The sequence below is a fragment of the Nothobranchius furzeri genome, chromosome 4 (assembly GCF_043380555.1).
Source record: "Nothobranchius furzeri strain GRZ-AD chromosome 4, NfurGRZ-RIMD1, whole genome shotgun sequence".
Classification (NCBI taxonomy): domain Eukaryota; kingdom Metazoa; phylum Chordata; class Actinopteri; order Cyprinodontiformes; family Nothobranchiidae; genus Nothobranchius; species Nothobranchius furzeri.
The window spans coordinates 7,925,371-7,946,893 of record NC_091744.1 but is presented as its reverse complement, the minus strand read 5'-3'; the positions used below and the strand labels follow the sequence as shown (position 1 = coordinate 7,946,893).

Genomic DNA, 21,523 nt, shown 5'->3' with positions numbered 1-21,523 from the left:
TTCTCCACGTTCTCCTCTGATGATTTTTTTTCCAGAGGAAGCTCCTTTGCTTGAATCCAGGTTCTGGAGACACGTTTCTAACCCAGAGGAAACATTCCGCCTCTTTCCACTCAATGACCAAGTTCCCTCAGACTTGAAGGAGCTGACTCCCATCCTGTCTTCTTCACTTGGCTCCAAATCTTTTCCTCTGAGTATTTATTTTTCTTCTGTGGGTAAACACAATGTTTTCTCTTTTTATTCTTTCTGTTGTGCATTTCTCTTCAACTTCTGCAGAATTCCCTGTGAGAGGCTGGAAGATGGAGGGTTGCTCTCTGTCTCAGGCTTACATCACACTTGCTGAAGATGTCAGGACACATCAGGACTCACGTGCACACCCGCAGAAGTGTGCACGAGAGCTGCCTCAGCAGATGGAGCGCAGTTTAAAGAGGAGTTATCTTCGATATTCTCCGTGGGACTCTCCACTGACGTTGAGTGGGGCACCAGTGCGTCAGACCTGGATTTGCTGATGGGATTCAGAGAAGAAGGCCGTCATGTCTAAACAGAATTCATTCAAACATGCACGTTCTGAAGCTTTAAAGCTTTCCTGCTGACAAGGATGATTATAAGAAAACTTAATGCTGGGGTGAGCTTTGGTGATGAGGGCACTGTTTGTGGATCAGTGTTTATTTCCAGATCAAACTTCCCATTAGAGGAGAAGCAGCAGAGTATGAAAATGTTGGTGAGTCAGTTGGATGTCTGAGGGTCTAGCTGGGCTTGGCTCCAGGTTGGACTTGGATCTGATCCAGGTTTGAGTAGTGAAGTGTAAACAGTTTACAGATCTGCTGTGGCTTGGGAGGACCGAGGGCTTTAGCTGGGGGGGGGGGATGGGGGTAACCTGAACACCGCTTTACACACAGGGAGGCGGTGCTGCGAGAGAGAGCCTTCATGCTTTTTGTGTTGGGACCTGACCGGAAAACAACCCAGAGTTCAAGGAAAAGCCAGCTGACGTCAGCGGTCATGTGGGACTTTCTGTCAGAGCCGAGGGGGATGTTTGGCTTTTCAGCCTCGTATGCACTCACTCCTCAACACGCTCAGACCGATTAAAGGGCTCGTTTTGTTTTTTATTCAAGGAGTTCTTAGATATTTTTATCCAATTTAACTGACATAATTCACATATTTTGTCTTAAAACCGACTTGAGGTTTATTTTCTTAATGGAATCTAAAACATAAATGTTTCCTGCTGATGGTGGTGGAATCTTAGTGGATGTGATGGAGGGCAGCACGTCCAGGACTAGTGTTAAAGTAACTGAGCAGTTTCCTGCTCCTCCGCCCCACTGGTAGAAAGTGAATTATAACTGTCGTAAACACTGCTGCAGCCCACTGTTGCTAGCGCTAAAAATGAGCTAACGCTAAAATGAGCCAACTAATACTAAAATAAACCCCTAAGTAAAAAGATTCACACCGGTGGATGAAAATATTACTTACAAGTCCAGTAGCAACAAAGCCAGGTCACCATCAGTCTGTGATCTTATAGCCTCCTTTAGCTTCCTCAAACTAGCGTAGGCACTGACGTGCCAATGCTCACTCTGGTTTTAGCTTTTTGCTTTGCCTCCAAATACATTATTCTCTTATTTTTACTCCCAGGCTCCGCCATGATGCAAACTGAAAACTCAAACGTCTTTTGTGTTTTTTATTGATGCTCGACAAACTGAAAAAATCAAACAGCTAGCATAACGGCTTACAGCTGTTAAAAAATCCCCCCTAGGACACACTCCACAAAACTATCTAGTGCTGTTTCTGGTCAGTAAAGGGCTGCAGTGTAATGTCTAATATGAAACTGATCAAGTTTCAAACTCGAAAATCCCTCAAATCTATGTTGAAGCTCTAGGTTAAAGTTTTAAAAAGCATATATTGACCAGAACCAGAACTATTTCAGGTATCAAACAGACTCAGCTGCTGGGTGTGAGAAGAAAAATGAAAAATGAAAGTTTAAACAGAAACATTAAAGATGAGGAAATCCAAAGTTAGAGTCCTCAATATTTGTCAACTACCAAAAACTATTAACCCCTGTAATCAGAAAAACACAACACAGATCCACCTTTGTTGTACTTTATTAAGCAGATTCACACTGTTGCAAAGAACTGAATCACATAAAATAGCAGGTAAATCGAAAGGCTTGATGAAAATTGTGGAAAATGTCCCCAACAACATAAACAATAACCTTAGAAAGGAAGTTAAAGAGACTGCCGCAGAAATCTCTCCCTCTCAGTCTGAGCTTCGCTGACAGCAGAATGCAAACATCTAAAGAACTGAGACTGGAATATGTTGCACTTATGGGAAATAGATAAATTAATAATTATAATGATAAATAATTCTTTTAATCCGTATCTTTAGTCACCATATCTAGGCTGGTTGGGTTTGATTTAGATTTGAGGAGCTTCTTTAGACTGAAAAGTAAAACTTTACTTGGATGCTGAAGAAAACCCACACGTGCACACGGAGAGCACGCAAACAACCTGCCTGTGAGGCAGCAGTGCTGCCAACTGCATCACCATGCAGCCCCGCTGGTCCTATGTATCAGTATATTTAAATATATATCAAAGAAGAATTAAGTTCAGTATTTCTGATGATATTTGTAATTACATCTTTAGACTACCTCAGATTGGAGACATTCAAATTAGCTCTGACTAGACTGGTGAGTTAACAGCTAATCTGAATGGGCCAAATGTTTACAGATAAACAATACCATGTTCTGGGAAATTAGATTCGTCTACAGTTTTACATGGTTATTTGTAAAGAATGGCAGATTACATGGCATTCTGTGGGTGCTGTCAGCAAAGTTTAGCTGTAAGTTTAGCTTGTTTGGCACACCTTGCAGTAATTTCAAACAAATTCTGCAAGAATAATCATGACATTTAGATTTTCTTAAAACTGAAATCGTTTTAAGGTACTTTGTAAGTGGCTCATCATTCGCTCAAACCAAGGCGCTAACTCTACCTGCCCAAACTGAAGCCAACACAGAAGTGGCAAAAATTGCAGTTCCCCCCCTCATCCACTAGGGCTGACTCCTGAATGGAGCAATTTCCCATTGACTCCCATGTTAAAATGCCTTCTTCATAGCAGAACTACACGTTTGCCTGGTTCAAAAGTCACTTTTGGTTTAATAGGTCAAGTTTATCGTTTTTTGTAACTCGTTAGTTCAGATGTAATTAAAACGTGAAATTATGAATTATTTGGGGCGTGCCATTTTATCGTACTATACCATATCAGTTAATTTTGTAGGGTTTGGTAAATTGAGTGCTTTAAGAGCTCAATATATATATATATATATATATATATATATATATATATATATATATATTACCTCTACTTATGACCAATAAACTGTGATACTCTATCTAAATATAGAATATCAACTCTGCTTGGTCTTTACTGTGTTTATCAGAAGATCTAGGATTCTTTATTTATCAAGGGATTGAACACACTTCGTTTTGATTCAGAAAAGAGTCAGGTTTATAAAAGTAAGAATTTATTTTACCAACAATTAAAACATGACAAGTTAACTAAGCATTTACTGTGATGGATGGAACTAAATGTGATGTATGAACCTATGTGTGAATGCGATGTTATCAGAACTTCCGTATCTAGGAGAGCTGGGTTCTGGATGTAGAAGAATTTGGGTTACGCTAAGCTATGAAGTTGATTATTGTCAAAAGCACATCAGACGCAATCTGTGTGTCTGCTTCACCCATTTTCAGAGACCCTCTTGGTGGATCCGAAGGTCAGAGAGGTCGGCTGACCTCTGGCACCGAAGGGCTGTAGAATACCGTGGCACCGACACTTCAGTCCGACACTTCAGTCCAGAGATGTCTTGGGTCACGACAGATGGATGGAACTGTGTGTCTCTGGCGGACTCTTAAGGAGTCTAAAAAATATCAGCTTGTTCTGCAGGAACTGTTTCTGTATCAGCTTCGCAGGTAAAAAAAAAGGTCTTGACGACGCGTCAAAATCTTTGATGGGTTAAAGAGGGTTTTGCTTCAGGTGGCCGGCCTGAAACCTTAGAACTGAGAGATCACCTGAGAGTGATCCAGTTTTGATGTTCTCATGTTATGATTTAAATTGCCAACCAGAGGTTGACAAGTTGAGGAATGTTACCAAAACAACCTCAGAAACAGGCCTTCCTTGATACCGGATGCTCTGATCTGGGGTAAAGGGCTGTCTATGTGTCATGAGTTTAACTTTACTTTGTTCTTGTGTGAGTGCAAGTGGTGATGACCTTGTCTTATAAACATGCTGAAACATATTTCAATCACTGTAATCATAACATAACGTTCATTTCAAACTTCAGTCATTGAGCACAGATTAATGAAACAATTCATTATATTATAATTATTATAAGTAGCAACAAAAACTGCTTATTTAATGATTATCTAGCTTATAAATTGTAGAAGTTCGTATCTGATTTAGGAAATCCGGGCTGTGAGTGTTCCTTATATGGAGGCATGAAGAGTCCTGAAAGATTGGACCTTGAGGAGAGAGCATTATTGTTGACATTTCGTTATCTGTGTTCAGAGCAGCAGGCTCTGAGCTCCAGCTGGTGGGATGAAGGCAGGCTGATTTAAAGGGGACACATGCAGTCTCGTGTCTCCTTTTTGACCAGATGTTGAATGGTCAGCTGTACCTAAAAACTGACCACTGCTGGACGTTACAATTTATAAAGCACATTTAAAACTAGCATGGCAGCTAACCAAAGTGCTGTAAAGGAGAGCCAAAGACTCAAACACAGCATCAAAGACAGAATAGGACTCAAATATATAGATATAAACATATAGCACACATAAAAGCAAGGCATAAAATTACATTCAAAGTTAACTAACCATAAAACAAGTAAAAGCACTAAGATAAGAGATAAAAGAGAAGCAGGTCAAAACTGAGCAACGTTAGTGAGCTAAAACGTACAGAAGAATGTCACAAGCTGCCGCTAACAGAGAAACGCCACACTGATATATGAAGAGTCGTGTGGGAAAAGCCAGGCAAAAATTGTGTTTTCAGGGCAGACTTAAACCTACAGAGGGAAGGTGCCTGACGCTCATGGTGGGGCAGAGTTCCAGAGTTTGGGGACAGCGTGTGAGAAGGCACGCTCACGTCGAGATTTATAGCGAACCTTTGGAGCAATCAGCAGCAGCTGATCAGCTGAACAAAGGGCACGAGTGGGTGTGTAGAAATGCAGCAAGTTGGCCGAGTAAGAGGGTGAAGGGCAGTTCAAAGCCTTGTAGACAAACAGCAGAGTTCTGAATTGAGTTTTAAATTTGACCAGGAGCCAGTGTAAGTCTTAAGAGTTGGAGAGATGCGTGTGTCTGTTAGTGTTGGTTAAGAATCTGGCAGCAGCACTTTTGACTTGACAGGTAGCAAATGAGCAGTAAGCGCTAGTGCTAGCAGCTTCCCCCCTTGCTTGCTCCAGGGAAGGCCTCATGCAGAGGACATTAGAGCTGCTTAACTACAAGCACCCACCAACCGATTTTAGCTTTGATTAGCTTCGGTTAACTCGGCTTATAGCTACATCAGCTCAGAGTCTGACGGGTGTCATCAGTCATCTGCCTCCATCGTTGCAGTGGTGGGAATCGCCCACTGGGCTTCATTTAGGCTCCTCAGAATCCTACGGGCGACGGTTCGAAGGGTTTGTTTGTATTATATATTCAGTCAATGGGCTAAACTGAATTATTATTTATTTCTCCAAACTGAGGCCGTTTAATTAGCCATCTTTAACAAGTAAGAAACTAGTTGTTCATATACTTTCCACATACTTTTGAGTTGTTATTATTGCATTAAGATCCCTAATTAGGGACCACTTAGCCTTTATATGTGATATAAAGCTGCTTCTGTGACCATATATTAGTTTTTATTTCCAGTAGCACAAAAAGCTGCAAAAATCTTGTTTGTTGATTAAATTCTGTGAAGGAAACGAATGAATGTGAAATGCTCGACAGGCGAACGTATGTTAATTCAACTTGCTGCTTTCTTGTATTTCATCATCATCAGGATCAATCACTTCAACTTTTCCTTAATTTCTCAAAAACATAACATGCTACAAGGCTGGTTCATTCAAAAGCAGCACAACACGTTTGGCTCTCCGATGGCAATGAGGCAGGTTTTGATGTTGTACATGTGTGAAATCACCTGATGGGGTGTTGTCTCTGCTGTCTGAATGCTGCAGCCAGTGCCTGCTGCTGTTGCTGTTGTTCTAAACCTCAGCACAGGAAAATGAGGTGCTTTGAGGAAGTAGACACATATCTCCAAGGACACATACCACCCGGCAGATCAAAGGACTCAGAGGGCACGTTTGATGGGGAAACCACGCTGGTTTTCAGAGCATTGTAGTCCTGCATCTCGCCAGCACATCACGGCCCATGAAAGAAATTCTAATACGTCTGCCTGTCAGTTAATTGAAGCCCCACTCTGTCCCTCGGGGTGGGGGGAGGCGGTCTAGTCGTTAGAGAGCATATTTGTCCTGCTGAACAGCCGCTAATTATTATTCCTCAATCACCCTCTGAGTAACATTATTTATCGTCTGAATGCGTTTGTGTCTCGTCACCGGCCTCTTGTTTTTGTGAAAACTTGCTGATGTCTGACGGCGGAGATCACAGCTCTCCCCACATCCGCGTCGGCCTACCTTTGGGGGAAGTTGTGTGTTTGCTGACGAGATGTTTGCTTGTCAGAGCCGCTGCATTTGATCATGAGATTCAGGATTCGGAGCCTGTAATGTCGCTGGTTTCCAGCAGACGGGCTGCTTCTGATAGAGGACAGCAGGATGTTTGAAAGTAATCACAGCTGACAGAAGAGAATCTGGCTGTATTTTACTGCAGGCTGACAAATGAACAGATAGTCGGGTAAACAAGAGCTGTCCTGTCAATCCAGAGACCTTTTTCCCCAGAGAGACAGACAGACAGGAAGTCAGTGCTGTGAGGAAGCTGATCTGAGCTCAGTCATGCGTTTGCATGTTGCTCATGGTGTGTCTTTATCTTTGCAGAAGTACACGCTTCTCAGAAAAACATGCACGTGTCATGGTTATGTTGTCAAGGATCACGTCTGAAATGCACAAACTGGTGTATGTCTGCAGCCCGGAGCATCTGTGAGCCAGGGAGGGGAATGGTGAAGCTTTCTGCTGACAAATTAAACCTCAAACCCTGACGAATGGCGTTAAAACGCAGTGATACGGTGGCGTGTCTGGAGCTGTGTCTGCCGCAGGGTGAAAGGTCACATCTACGATACTCCAGTGATAGATACAGGGGTCTAAAGAACACTCAACGCTCTTGGACAGGTTGCTGTGGTTTCTCTCTCTGGTGCAGTGTTTGCTACTGTGACCTCCTATCTCCAGACCAAATGACCAGTTTGGACATCGAAAGGGAAATTGCCCGCATTCCTCCATAATCCTAAGAGGTATTTACATACGCTCTCTAAATAATTATGCGGTCCAGCCGGGGAGCATCCAATGCATTTTTCACAGAAGCACTTTCTGCTCTTTACATTCCTAAAATGTAGCGTGGTTTACTCGTGCAGCTGGACAATCCGAATAAAAGCCTTTATTCCTGGAGACCATGTGCAGGCAGGAAGGGTAAGGGGGGAGACGGGGGGAGGAGAGTTCAAAGCCAGTGAGGTCAAGCTCGAGGGTCGCTCTGCACAGGCTATGTGAATACATTACCAGCAATTGACTTTCTAATTGGGAGGGGCCTCATAAAACATGCAGTTTAATGATAACAATCATCATGGGGCACTTTATTTTTTATCACTTTAAGTTTTAGTCCAGAAGCATCTAAAGCGACCTGCGTATTAAATAATGATGTGGCTGCTGCTCTCTGCCTCCTTTGGGCTTATTTTTCTGCCCCTGAAATGTAAAATGACAGCCAACCATTTCCCTCCCTGCTGGATTCTGCCTCTGATTGGATCAAAGCTGTGACCTGTGTTGCTAAGTGACCTTTCCTGATCCGTCTGTGGTCCCCGGAGTAGGGACCTTTGCTGGGGCACCTGGGAATTACCTTGACGGTGGCGTTGTTGGCGGCTGTCACCAAGCCACTGTCTGTTTGATGTCACCTCTGACACCGGCCTTTGTGGCAGTCGTCAAAGAGATCTGAGGCCCTCGCTGGGCTGTGAATAATAGAATACATCTACTTGCTTTCGACCGCTGCTGTCACCTGTGCTCCCCTGTGATAAAATGCTCCCATGCTTACCCACGGGGGCGATGTGTTCTTCCTGTCTCTTACAGGGTACAAAGCGACGCATCAGCGGCCCGCCATGGGAGAAAGCTGTCAACGCCGCCGCCCAGCTGGCAGTGCCCGGGGTTCCCGCGGGGCCCGCGGACGACTGAAGCAGGGAGCTGAGGATGCTGAGGGATGACAAGCGAAACCTGGAGGAGTGAAGGACTTCTTCAGTCTCTGATTGAGCTGGTTGGACCTCTGTCAACAGTGAGAGACGAGAGATGTTCAGTGTGCTCTCAGTTCTCATCGTAGCACCACCAATCCCCACGAGACTCATTATTACATGTTTGTGTTTGTTTCTTTAGTACGTACAAGACATGTCAGAGCCAGTTTCCTCACCCTCATCCCCATCATGTAGCTTTTTGTTAGGATTTTTCTCTTAATCAGACGTCAGGGACAGATTTTATCCTCAAACCTGAGTGTAAGTACAGTAAAGTACAAGTAAAGACATTTATATTTGGACAAATATTTCTTTGTTGAAACAAATAAATGTTTGTCATAGGAGAGTCAGATTAGTCGCTTTCACTATGAGGTAGAACTTGTAGGGAGGGTAAATCTGTGAAAATGAAAAGATCAGTGCTTACAAAAGTGAGCCGTTGGTGTTTCACTCATTTATCTTTTTTCATGCTAAGTTTATACCATTTTAGTTATGATTCTTTTGAGATGAAACGAAATAGAAAATCACAGATTCACCACATACAGCAGCTGTTGGGCTAATTTGAGGAATTCCAACAAGTCTGAGGTCGTAGATTGAATCTAGATGCTGAACTTAACTAAACTAATTCCAAACCTTGGGTTCTGCCAGGTTCGATTGGCTGAGCTGAAGTGTAGCGGAGGTTGCTTGTAGCGTAACTGCGTGACCCAGACGCGGAGTGGCTAGCGTTGGGTTAAACAGAGAGCGCGGCTTTGATCTGGGAACGGCGGCGCAGCGCTCGGAAAGAGCCGAGACTGAGCAGCAGTTCCAAATAAATAAGGAAGCTGACTTACTGGTGGTAGACAGCGTGGAAAGATCCCTTTCCTGGTTTGAGGGCTGGTAAGCCTGAGAACTCGGGTCGATGTCTGGAATGAACGATGACTGAGTGATGAATGAGCGGCGGCACTTCCGTAAATAGAGTCGGCGTGATGACGTTGACGAACCACACTGGTGATGGGAATGTTGGGAAGTGTAGTAGTCCGCCAGTTGGGTCCGTAGGGGGTGGTCAGGAGGAGGAGTTCGTGACAGGTTCACTATACAGGAAGTGCAACTGTGACTGCAGGAGGAACCTGGGTCTTTAGGCGCATTCAAACATTAGAAGCATTTGATAGTGAAACATGCGTTCCTGTCTGATGACGTCATGTCTCTAATGGATGTTCACACAGCAACTGCAGGAATAATGATTTAAATCCAGTTTCCTACTGGGCATTAACTGCAAATAGCACTCACGAGGGAGTTTCCACAATGTCTCTAGATATTCTTGGTTTACTCTCGTTTTACTTGAGTCACTGTGGACATCTGGAAGCCTCAGTTTAGTTTCAACTGTGAGATGGGTCGGAGGTCAAACCGAAGGAAACAAGGGGCAACAAAGGAGAGCTAAATGAGACCATTTGAAACGTAATTGAATCAATAAACTGTTGCATAAGTGCTGCAGGTTTGAGACTGAACAAACCAAACGTGTCTCAAGGTCAGATTCTGAATAACTCCGATCAAAAACCTGCATGCTCTCTAGTAGCCAACAGCTGAAGCCCAGTGGGATCTCTAGCTTAGACCACCAGATTTGTTATTATTAAAACTAGACGTGTCACAGGGACATTTGCTGTTCAAAATAATGTTTTCAAATGTTTCAGGTCCTACTAATCCCAATTAACTATAGAAGACAATGAAAATGCACTCCAAGAAAACTCAGCAAGTTGAAATTAAGGCCCAAAGTTACTGTTTTTACAAATGCTGACATTTATTTATATTTTAATGTCATTTTAAATTAATTCTGTTGACTTCGCTGAAAAGATTACCCTGATTTTGTAGGACCTTGTTGTCAAAATTCATTGTCGTAGGAGTGTGAGAGGTCAGCGTTTGAACCGTCATGTTCTTGCGAGTGACATCTTGAGGGATGGAAGGTGTTGCCACGTGCATGGACGAGTTATCGGACGGATGGGGCGGCGGCTGAACTGAGCTGTGGCTTTTTGGACGGATGTGTTTCTGAAGATGCTTTCTCTCTTTACATTGGCAAAGTGGATAGATGATCCCAACCAGCTGGTCGATGACACAACGCCCCATCTCTTATTTATTGAGTTTGAATCCAAAAGCTTTTAGGTGCTACGTTATTATTAATTACAAAGATATCCCAGGTTTAGTAAGTCAAAACGATGGTAATAATCATACAGGGTCCATCAAAGCCAGCATGTTTGTGGAGCACACGTGTGTGTCAGACTCATCTGCTGTGGATTACTGTGGTCTGGGAATGTCTGTGGGATTAGCCAGACGCCCACCACTCTGTCACCATATATCACCCTCACATCCTCTTTAATATTTGGAATATTTATGTTTTTCATGTGCACAACTCCAAAAGGTATGCACCTTTTTTTGTGAAACTAACAGTCAGAAATAAGAAACATCTTACCTGTTGAAGATAAAGTAGCTTCCTGAATGACCTCAGTTGGGTGAAATAGGATTTATGTGGTACAGGACTGACGAGCTATCGGCTAGTCTGAGCAGCTAAAACTAAAGTGAGTTGCTGCCAATTTAACAGCTACATTGGCCCCAAAATTATAGCTGTTAATGTTAATGTTTCTGCAGAAAAAATGACAAGAAATGTAAAAGTTTACAAAACAGATCAACTACAGGAGGATCAAAGCTTTCCTACGTTTTTTCGGATCCCTCAGGTCCTTGACGTACACAGAAAACGGAGCAGTACGACTCAGTTTGCCGGCAACTTTAAAAGTTTAATGTTACTCCACAGAAGCTGAGGCATAATCAAATGTCACATTGCCAACTTCTCAAGCCAGTTGCAATCTTTCTAAGTCAGTGGTTCCCAAGCTGGGGTCCGTGACTCCCTCAAGGAGGTCCCCAAAAGTTTGGAAGTTGTGAGGTCACCAAGATTATATTTGTAAAAATGTATAAAATCCCATTAACTCGGCCAACAGTACTATCAAAACTCTGTTAGAGGCACACCTCTGCATGTCTGTATAAAGCTTGTAATTATTCACTTTTAACTGTGTTCATGCAGGTAGGAGTTGGGGTTGGGGGGCCTGGCTTGCTTTGGATACAGGAAAGAGAGTCCTCGTGAAAAAAGCTGGGAACTACTTTTCTAAGTAGTTTCTGCCGCAGTGAATCACACAATGTTGTCAAGTGTGTTTTTGTAAGGATCTGTGTTGGTAGTCGGAACAAAACGTCGGGGCAGCGGCATGATGAGTATCCAAAAATTACAAAGAAACAACGCTGTTCAATAGGAATAAAAAATTCTACGTCAACAGGAACATTAATAACAACTGGTGGGTGAAAATAGAAGGAACAGCCAGTGGACTGGGATTTTTTAAAGCAACTAAATTGTTTTTTAGTTTTTTATTTTACTTTAAGCTAGAGCTTTAACTTTGATCTCAGTGACTGTTGAGTTAGAAACTTGACCAGTTTCATATTTGACACCGCTCTGCAGCTCTCTGCTGATCAGATACTGCAATTAACAGTTTTGTGGAGCGGTTGGTGTCCTATAGGGTGCAATCTTTACCTGCTTTATGGCTGTTAGCTGGATTGCAACCAGTTCACTAATGGTTAATAAAAAGCACAAGTTGGCATCATGGCAGAGCCTGGAAGTAAAAGTAAGAGAGTAATGTCTTAGGAGGTGAAGCAAGTTGCTAAAACCGGAATGAACATCAGCACAGCCTACGATAGTTTAGGGGAGTTAAAAGGGGCTACAAAATCGCGGACTGATGGTGACCTGGCTTTGTTGCTACTGGACTTGTAAGTGATAATATTTGTTTGTGTGGATCCTTTTACTTCGTTGTTTATTTCAGTATTAGTGTGCTCATATTAGTGTTAGCTCGTAGTTAGCTCTAGCTACAGCAGGCTACAACAGAGTTGTTTACAACTGTTGTAATTCCACTTTCAACCAGTAGGGCAGAGGAACCAGTAGGGCATTGGACAGAGAGAAACTCCTCAGTGTTACTATAAAAGAGCAGCGATATATTCTGCTCTGAGCTGCGTAAACTCAGTCCTGTAGGGCCTAAACTCCATTTCTCTGAACAAATTATGTTAAGGAAGGGTAACTGCAGAAGTCAGAGGAGAATTATTTTTAGGTTTTACACAGAAACACTAGCCTGGCAAGCCAGACTAAATAATTGTATTATTGTATTGCAAAGCAAGAATTTGGTCTAGTTCACTAGGCTACAGAAACACATTAAACGGCTGAAAAATACCTTTAAGATGCAAATGAACAGACATCAGTGAACTCCAATCCCATTCGATCCCCCATTCACCATTAATTTAACTTTCTTTTTCTTCTCCTATCTCTTCCATCCTTGCCCCCACTCCCCCACTCCCCCACCCCCTACACCCCACCTCCATCTCTCTAAGCTGGTTGGAAATGCATTTCTCATTCCTTGAATGCGCACAGAAATGCTGACTTTTCTGGCATCAGCAATTCTTAAAATGGGCACTGTTGCTCCGGCCTCCCTCCTCCTCTTCCTCCTCCCAGAGAAAGAGGACGAAAAGAGAGCTAGAGAAAAATCCGCTCAATCCGCCAAACTCAGGAATGTATTTTCATTAAATGCGTTTGTTTGAAGAGATTGGGCAGGCTGGGGAGAGAGAGAGAGAGAGAGAGAGAGATGGGGTGGCAAAGGTGATCAGACCAAACAGTGAAACAAGTACTAAAAAAGCACAGGATGAGGATACATTTCATGAGGTGTATGTTTTTCTTGGCTGCAGAAGTTGCTAACTGGAGTTTACCATCAATCAACACAGAAAGGGCACATCTTAAATCCTCATTTTCTGCCTTTCACCAAGAACAAATCCAAGTATAAACCATTTCTCGGAAAAGCTGACCCAGTGTGTGTGTGTGCGTGCGTGCGTGCGTGCATGCGTGCGTTCGTGTGTGTGTGTGTGTGTGTGTGTGTGTGTGTGTGTGTGTGTGTGTGTGTGTGTGTGTGTGTGTGTGCATGTGTCAGCTAAAGCCATCATCCCCATAGATCTCCTATTATCCAGTCCACACACGTCTAGATTGTTCCTAGCTCTGGTCAGTCTCCAGGAGAGGTAATTACAAACCAAAGAAACATGGGACTTCCTGGAAGAGGCTTATCAGAATCCACCCACCATTCACTGTCTTAAATGTGGCTCACAAACGGGTTGGGACCAGCAACACAGGCCTACTTTATCCCTCCCTACCCTCCACATTTCTGGGACCTTCTAGTCTTTCGTGTCGCTAATGTGGCATCTTCACTTCCTGTTTCTCACGCAGTTCTAGTTAACGCTTTAGTAATATCACCAACTTAGAGGTGCTTTTGTGGTGTTTTCAGTTGCAGTGTTGGAAGTTTTAATGTCCCATCAGTTGTCACAAACACTGATGTGTGTATGCCAATTTTTGACCAAATTCTCCCCTTCTAACAACCATAAGGACACACCAGATTGCTCAAAGATAATCTGATCAGACATTTCTGTCATGTGTGGTGTGTTAAGAGTGCTCTTGCCTGCTCTGAAGGACGTTGAGAACATTCCAATAACAAAACGAGCACGTTAAACATGTTGGATCTTGAGAAAAAGCGTGCGTGCTGCCTGTTGAATGTGACACGTAAACAATCAGAATGGGAATTGATGGTAGCACGCTGCAGAAGGGAATTGAAATCCTCCTCCTCTTCCACCATGTTTGGTAACTCCAAAGTCACGTTTGATCTGGGGTGTTGTCTTTGCCATCTGGACAGACACCACACACCACAAGACCAAATCTCTCATATCTGTGATTAACTTGCCATGTGAACCGGGCCTAATCAGTACAAAACAGATTGTTTCTGTAAAACGTTTGTAATCCATTAACATCTTACCAGTTAAACGTGGCTCTTGGAATGACCTCAGTCTGGAGAAACAAAGCAAACAAGCTAACAGATAATCAGCAACACATTATAGCTTTTATAAAAAGCTAAACAAAAGCCGCAAATGAAATTCCTGCCAACATCAATTCCACATGTATGCTGTCAGTCTGAGATAAACACCCCCATACACACACACACACACACACCACCCCCGTAGCCAGGTTTGTGTTGCATTCTGGGATGCAGGAAGGCGTTAAAACTTCAGTACTGATTTGCTCCTAGTTAGCTGAAAATGAAGCGAGGGCTCAGGTGGACAAAAAACTGACTGATATTTGGGTGGATGACCAGATTTATCAGCTGTGACACATAAAAACTCTGAATAGTTCAAATAATTGATAAATGACTGGGAGAGGGGGGTAGACTGTCATCAACTGATTATGAATCAGAACACACAACCTTCTTCCTGTATTTACTCCACGGTGCCCCGCCTCCAGACAATCAGACCAATCAGCAGGCTAAACTTCTCACCTGGTTTTTACTGACTGTTGTGTTTTGTTTGCAGTTTTTATTCTGAGTAAAAACTACCTTTTGAAAAATACAAATGAACTAAATGATTGATCAGAAGAACGGACCTACATGTGTGAGACAGCCTCAGTTACAGAACCAGAAAACAATCAGTCAGTAATAGGCAGCAAACAGAATCTCAAGTAAAAAATCATTAAGCTGGTGAAAAAATAAATAACTAAGACGAAAACTAAATCCAGTTAGAGACAAACCAAATCCAGTGGCGTGTCTAGATCTTTTAAAATGGGGTGGCCCAGGTGAGGCACAACTTTGTGCATGGGTGGCACCAATGGTTATGCTTTTTTTGTTTTACCCCCAAGCCTTTTGTGGACAATGAAACGCCTATTTAAAGGTAAATTAGTTTGGTGGCACCTGGGGTGGCCAATCAGATTCTAAGGGTGGCCTGTGCTACCCCAGGCCTCTCCCTGGACACACCCCTGACCAAATCACTGATGCATCAGCCGGGATTAGGAATGCTGTCATTTCACCATAAGGCAAAAACATTAGTTGCATCATGATTCATGTCTATTTGGCTCAGATTTCTCCCTCAGGTTCTCACCTCACCTTTCAAAAAGACACTGATCAGTCATTGTGATGTAGGGGCATTGGTGACCATCAGCGGTGTGTAGAAGGCTACTGAGGTCCAGCAGACCCACCAAACCAGGTCCTTGGGGGTTCTGCAAGCACATCAGGACCACCCTGCAATAAAAAACATCTGTTGCTTCCTTGATTAGGAGAGATGAAACTCTTGCATGATTTTAAACATATACAAACACATAAACTGTGCTACATATGTGCATGATTACACACATGCAGCATCCTACAGAGGACTGATATAAATCTAAGCCGGTGACACATAAAAATACACAAATCTGATGCTGATGTGTGTGTGCCAGTGAGAGGCAACACACAGAGTGATATCCATCATTGAAGACAGTTTCAGAGCATGATGTGTCAGTTTATTGGCTCATGATGCTGCAGCCCAAATGAGATCTGCTCACTTAGAATCACAATGAACAGATGAACAGAAACTCCAACAAGCCCTTTGGAGGAGTAATCTGTCAACTCGCCTTCCTGTTGCCATGAGGATGATGATGATAAGTGTTTGAAGGTTGCAGCTGAGAGTGGGGGTAAGGAGTGTGAGCTTAAAGACAGAAGGGCAGTGGAGGAAGATGGAGGTGACAAAAGAAAATAAGATGTGGAATAAAAAGATGAGAATAAAATGGAGAAACGGGGTGAGGGTAAACCAAAGAGAGCGGGTGGGGTGGGTGTTGCTTCTTTTATTGTTTCCTTTTGGAAAATAGCTTTAGCCTCTGCGCTTGGCTGATAGCACCACTGCTGGCACATGAACACACAACATACATGCACACACACTCACACCTCTGGTTTACGTCTTCTACGAGGCAATCGGCAATCACCATGGCAACAAAACGTACAGAACGCAGTAGGGGTGGGATATTTTTAAGTTTCAAAGAAGTGAGAACGACAGTGGAGACAACTAAAGGAAGGAAGAGCTGTGGAAAGAGGGAAGTCAGAGAAATTGTGCAGTGTGTGTGTGTGCGTGCGTGCGTGTGTGTGTGTGTGTGTGTGTGTGTATGTGTGTGTGTGTGTGTGTGTGTGTGTGTGTGTGTGTCCAAGGTCACAGCTCAAAACCATATGCCTATTGAAACCAGTCGAATGAGGAGTTCAGCATAAAAGGATTTTTAAAATAAAAATTAATCTGCCTGTCCTCTAGAGGCATGTGACATTAATTTAAATGTGTTTCTGACTCAACAGAAATAACAACTTTCTTTTTTCCCACCAAGTATTGCCTCTTTTTATCAATGTTTGGTTTTGTTTCTAATAAATAAATGACAATTAAATAAAAAATACAATTAAATGCCCAACACTTGGTTTACTTGCCCCCAATTTCTCTCAAATTAAGGCTTTTTAACACAAAACAGGTCATTTTTAAGTAATTAACCTTTTAGGCCTTTGTGTGACTCTGAGCCCGTTTGCATCCGTCCTTCCAAACAGCAGCTCATCCTTCTTACACGGGTGTAGATTTAGAAAGGACAGCTGAGTTCATTTCAGAAGTTGAAGCAGGTCAAAGGTCAGACGCCGGTGTAGGTGGCCTCTTGTATCCAGACCACCATCCAGCAGTTGCCAAATAAATCACAGTCTTGCTGAGTGGTTTGGCAAGCATGACATAGCTCCCTCCCTCATGTTCTCTGTGTGTGTCTGTGTCATTCTCAGACTCTAGTTCACACACACACACACACACACACACACACACACACACACACACACACACACACACACACTTATCCGCCCATAAAGACACATCTGGCCCAGATGTTCTGTCTGAGCACCAACAGCACCGTCACCTTCATCCCTTTTCTTCGTGTTTGTTTTTTGGCATCGCACCAGATTTGGGTTTGGTATTGGTTTACTGTGTTTCTGTTATTTATTATTAGGTAAATGAGTATTAAACACCTCCTTTGGGCAGGAATGTTGTGCTGTCTCACAAACTGTTACATGGTTGTTGATGAAACCTTTAAACATTATTAATTGGTGGCACCAGCTGACTTACGTAACTGTGAAGATAGAGACCCAAATACAGGTGAATCTAGAGCCAGCCAGGTAAAGTTTAACTCAGAAGTCAGTATTAATTTGAAAAGGAGCACCCCAGAGCAGAGGTAGGCTATTTAAACACAAACACATTAAAAAGAGTGATATATGAGGTTCAAGTAGAACTGATAAAGTGCCAAGAGACGACGGACAGGTGTGCTGATTGCTGATTACTATGAATGGCAGGTGAGACGAGACACTGGGGACCCCGAGCATGTTGACAGGGAGAACTAAACAACTGAAGGGTGCGGCACGGATGTGGATGTAATGGCTGACTCGAGCTGAGCGAGAGTTGGAGATGTGGCGTGGCTTCTTAACCCAAGCGCGGAGTGAACTGACACCGGGTGGAGTGAGCACGCTGTTTTTTTTTTTTTTTTTTTTTACCGTGTCCTGTCTGGCTGTGAAGCAAGCAGAATTGATGTCTGAATGCTGGTGACAAGCCTTACAGATTTAATAAACAATGAACAAGAGTCTGCTTCTAGACCTGCAGAAAAAGACAAAAAAAAAAACAACAAAAGGACACAAAAAAGGGACACAACAACAATACAACAAGATCTACCTATCACTGCGTCAACTTGATGAAAAAAAAAACAAAAAAAAAACAATATATATATATATATATATATATATATATATATATAATCAACATTGCTTAACTGAAGAATCACGATAATAAATCACAATGCATTAAGTGCCCCCCATAGTCTTAAGACATGTGTTGAACGTGCCCAAGCCCATACTTTTGAGAGCACCATGTGAGCACCTGTGTGTGTACACGCGCTTGTTTATGTAAGGTTTCTCTATAGGAACGTCCAACAGAGAGTGTGAGGGACCACAGATCCGCCCCCCAAAGATGCGCAGGAGACGGGGGGAGCTCCAAGTCCCAGAGATCCAGGCGTTGCCCCAGAATGCAGGAACCCCAAGGAGACTGCAACCAGAAAGGCCCCCGCCCCCCTCTAGAGGCACAGAGGATTGCCCCGGGGGGCCACAACCAGCAGCCGGCAGAGTCCCTGGAGATATCAGCGGCAAGCCCACAGGCCCGCCCGCAGCCTCCCACCCCCTAGCCGGCCGAGCCCGGGACCCAGCGACCCGGGACCCAGGGGTGACCACCCCCGCCGGGGACCCAGCAGAGCCCAGGGACCCAGACCCCACCAGGCAGCCACCGGGATCTATCAGGCAGATGCCAAAATCTTAAACCCCCAGACCCGGTTGCCACGAACACTCAGGCAGACCATGGCACAAGCCCCCACACCAGGTGTGGCAGGGGGAGGGGGGACAAAGATCTATATCATCAAGAGAAGTTCCAGGAGAGGGGAGGACCCAAAGGCCCCACCTGACATTAACAGTCATACACAAACACAGTCACACACTCCCTCCCTCATGCTCACACATACAACCCAAGACTTACAAAAATGCACGCCGGACACTCACTCATGCTCCCCATACACACCCTATTAACTCTGGTCCCGGTACTGCTGCACATGGGGTATAACCATCACCGGTAACCAGAGTTTGACCCTTTCTGCTGGGGTGCTGATGAGCAGGCTCCCCCGCCCAATGCTGAGCACAGCAACCCACCACCCCAGACCCCACCCAGACGGCCAGATCTCCCTCCTAGCCTCCAGCCCCAGGAAGCCTAGCAACAACAGAGGTGGCTAAGACCCCTAGTCTCCCTCCACCTGCTCCAATATAGTGTTGTGTGATCATGAGGTGTATTCCATGGCTGTGGTGAGTGGGCAGTGCGGGCATCATCCGGCATATGCCAGCTGATGCCACCGCACCACCCCACTTACACCCTCAGCCATCAGTGTCTAAGTGCGGTTTAAAATTGGAAGTGGGCACCGGCACTCGGGAGGAGGCTGAAATATCCCCCTGCCAAATGCCGTTGAATGTGCTCACTCCCAAGGCCCTAAGTGTGTGTTTGTGTGGAATGTCGTCAGTGGAAGTGTATAAGGTGCAAATAAAATTGGGAGGCAGGTTGCCACAGGAATGCGGAAATGGGGTCCATACCCGCACTCCCTGACTTGCCCACCCCCCAAGGTCCTATGTGTATGTTTGTGTGATGATGTGAGGGAGCAAGAGGAGAGAAATATGCGGGGATGGGGAGGAATGGCTGGTTGGGCTTAGCCCTCCAGGGAGCCAGCTCCCCTACTGGCCCCAATAGGCACCCCTGTTGTCAAACTGCCACCCAGGGCATGGAGACCCCAGCCCATCCTGCCAGGGCCCAAAGCAGCAGCATCACAGAGCCTCACGGAGTCCGAGGGCACCAACCCAGTCCCATCCCAGCAGAATATCTATGCCCACCCCTGCATTTGCACAACTTCCAGAATATATAAGACATGGGACATCCAGGTAAGGTTTGGTCCTCCCCGTCCTGGACCTCCCCCTCCCCTGTGATGGAACGGCAGAGGAGCCAAGGCCTACCTGAGGCCCCCGAACCCGGGCCAGGCACTGCTGAGTGTTCCTGCCTTCTTCCCGGCAGCATACATGTCAGGACCCGACCCCCAAGGCCCCGCCCAGATCCCCACACGGGGCCGGCCACCCCCAAACCCCGAGCCCCCAGGCCCCCACCCAGACCCGCCCAGGGGTATTGCAGCCGCCAGGCAGTGACCCATGGCCGCCGCCAAGATCCCCAAGGGGCCCCACTCACAACCGCCATCAGTCCACCCCCCGAGGCAACCCAAGCACCTCCAGAGGGGGGCAACAGCCCCCCAGTCCCAGACACCCCCCAGTGAACCCACCTCCAGGGAACATCCGGATACTCCAAACTCACGCTGTGAGCACGCTGTTTAATCTAGGAGCCAGGTGCGCAGTGTGATGAAACAGCTGAGCACGGCGGCTCCCACAGTACAGGGCTGATGTCTAAGAGCTGTCAGGTCTCTTAGATCTGGCTGATCTGGTTAACAAAGGCGGAGTGATCTGAGACGATCTGGTCTGGACTCTGTGCTCGGTTCGGTGAGAACAATGACTGAGTGATTCGGCATTGTGTGGCACTTCCTTAAGTAGACTTGGCGGTGCGTGACGTGAACCGGAAGACTGGCGCTGGGGATGTTGGGTAATGGAGTTCGGATGGTCTGAGCGGCTCTGCGGTTCCTTCCTTGAGGAGGACGATGGTTGTGAGGGAGACTGCGTGACAGGACTCCCCACCCGAGGGACGGCCCCAGAAGTCCCAGAGCAGCAAGCCCAGAAGTCTGTGATGAGAGAGGGGTCCAGGATCACCCTCGGCGGCTCCCAGGAGCGTTACTCCGGCCCGTAATCCGCCCAGTCCACCAGATATTGCCAACCTCTGCCACGGCGACGAGCATCCAGCAGGCGGCGCACAGCAAAAACACCATCCTCGCCAACCCCACGAGGCGGCGGTTCGGGGTCTGGAGGGGGAGCGAACGGAGACGTCCGTACCGGCCTCAGCTGGGAGACGTGGAAGACGGGGTGAACCTTGAGAGGCTTGGGCAGGCGGATGCGATATGCCACAGGGTTGATGACCCTCTCCACAGGGTAAGGACCCAGAAACCGTGGGCTGAGCTTCCTGGAGCCAGCGGGCAGACGCATGTTACGGGTAGACACCCAGACGTTGTCGCCGGGCTGAAAAGTCGGACCTTGTAGGCACTGCGCAGGTCCAACTTGGTGAAGATGGCGGATTGGGACACTACGTCCAGGGCGGTGGTCATCAAGGGCAGGGGGTGACGGTCGCAGACCGTGATTTTGTTCAATCCCCGATAGTCGATGCAGGGTCGGAGACCCCCCACCTTCTTCTTCACAAAGAACAACCCTGCAGCTCCGGGCGAGGTGGAAGGTCGGATAAACCCCTGTTGGAGAGCCTCCGTTATATAAGTCTCCATGGCCTGGGTCTCCGCCGGGGACAAAGAGTACAGGTGGCCCCGGGGTGGAACTGTTCCAGGCAGGAGTTTTATCTCCAGGTCATATGGGCGATGAGGAGGCAGGGTGGTGGTAGGAGTCTTTGAGAAAACCCAGGCCAGGTCATGGTAGCAGGAGGGGATCTGGGAAACGTTGACATCTGGGTGGTCAGGCTCTGAGTCAGGTCGAGGGGGTACATGGGAGTGACAGGCTGCCCCCCAGGTGAGCACCTGCCCAGATGACCAGGAGATCTGGGGATTGTGACGTAA

The 21,523-nt window shown here is 45.6% G+C and overlaps 1 protein-coding gene across 5 annotated transcripts in view; it reads left to right on the top strand.

Annotated features, from left to right (window-relative positions):
• LOC139069582 (mucin-7-like) overlaps positions 1-21,523 on the top strand; it is a 111,418-nt gene that overhangs the window by 9,776 nt on the left and 80,119 nt on the right. For 3 of the 5 annotated variants that reach the window (XM_070550055.1, XM_070550056.1, XM_070550059.1), the window contains one exon: positions 8,240-21,029. In XM_070550055.1, coding sequence (XP_070406156.1) covers positions 19,739-20,134 — 396 coding nt within the window. In that variant the 5' untranslated portion in view covers positions 8,240-19,738 and the 3' untranslated portion in view covers positions 20,135-21,029. Of the gene's footprint in view, positions 1-7,285; positions 7,417-8,239; positions 21,030-21,523 lie in introns of those variants that run through there. The other 2 variants (XM_070550057.1, XM_070550058.1) reach the window with 2 other exon arrangements.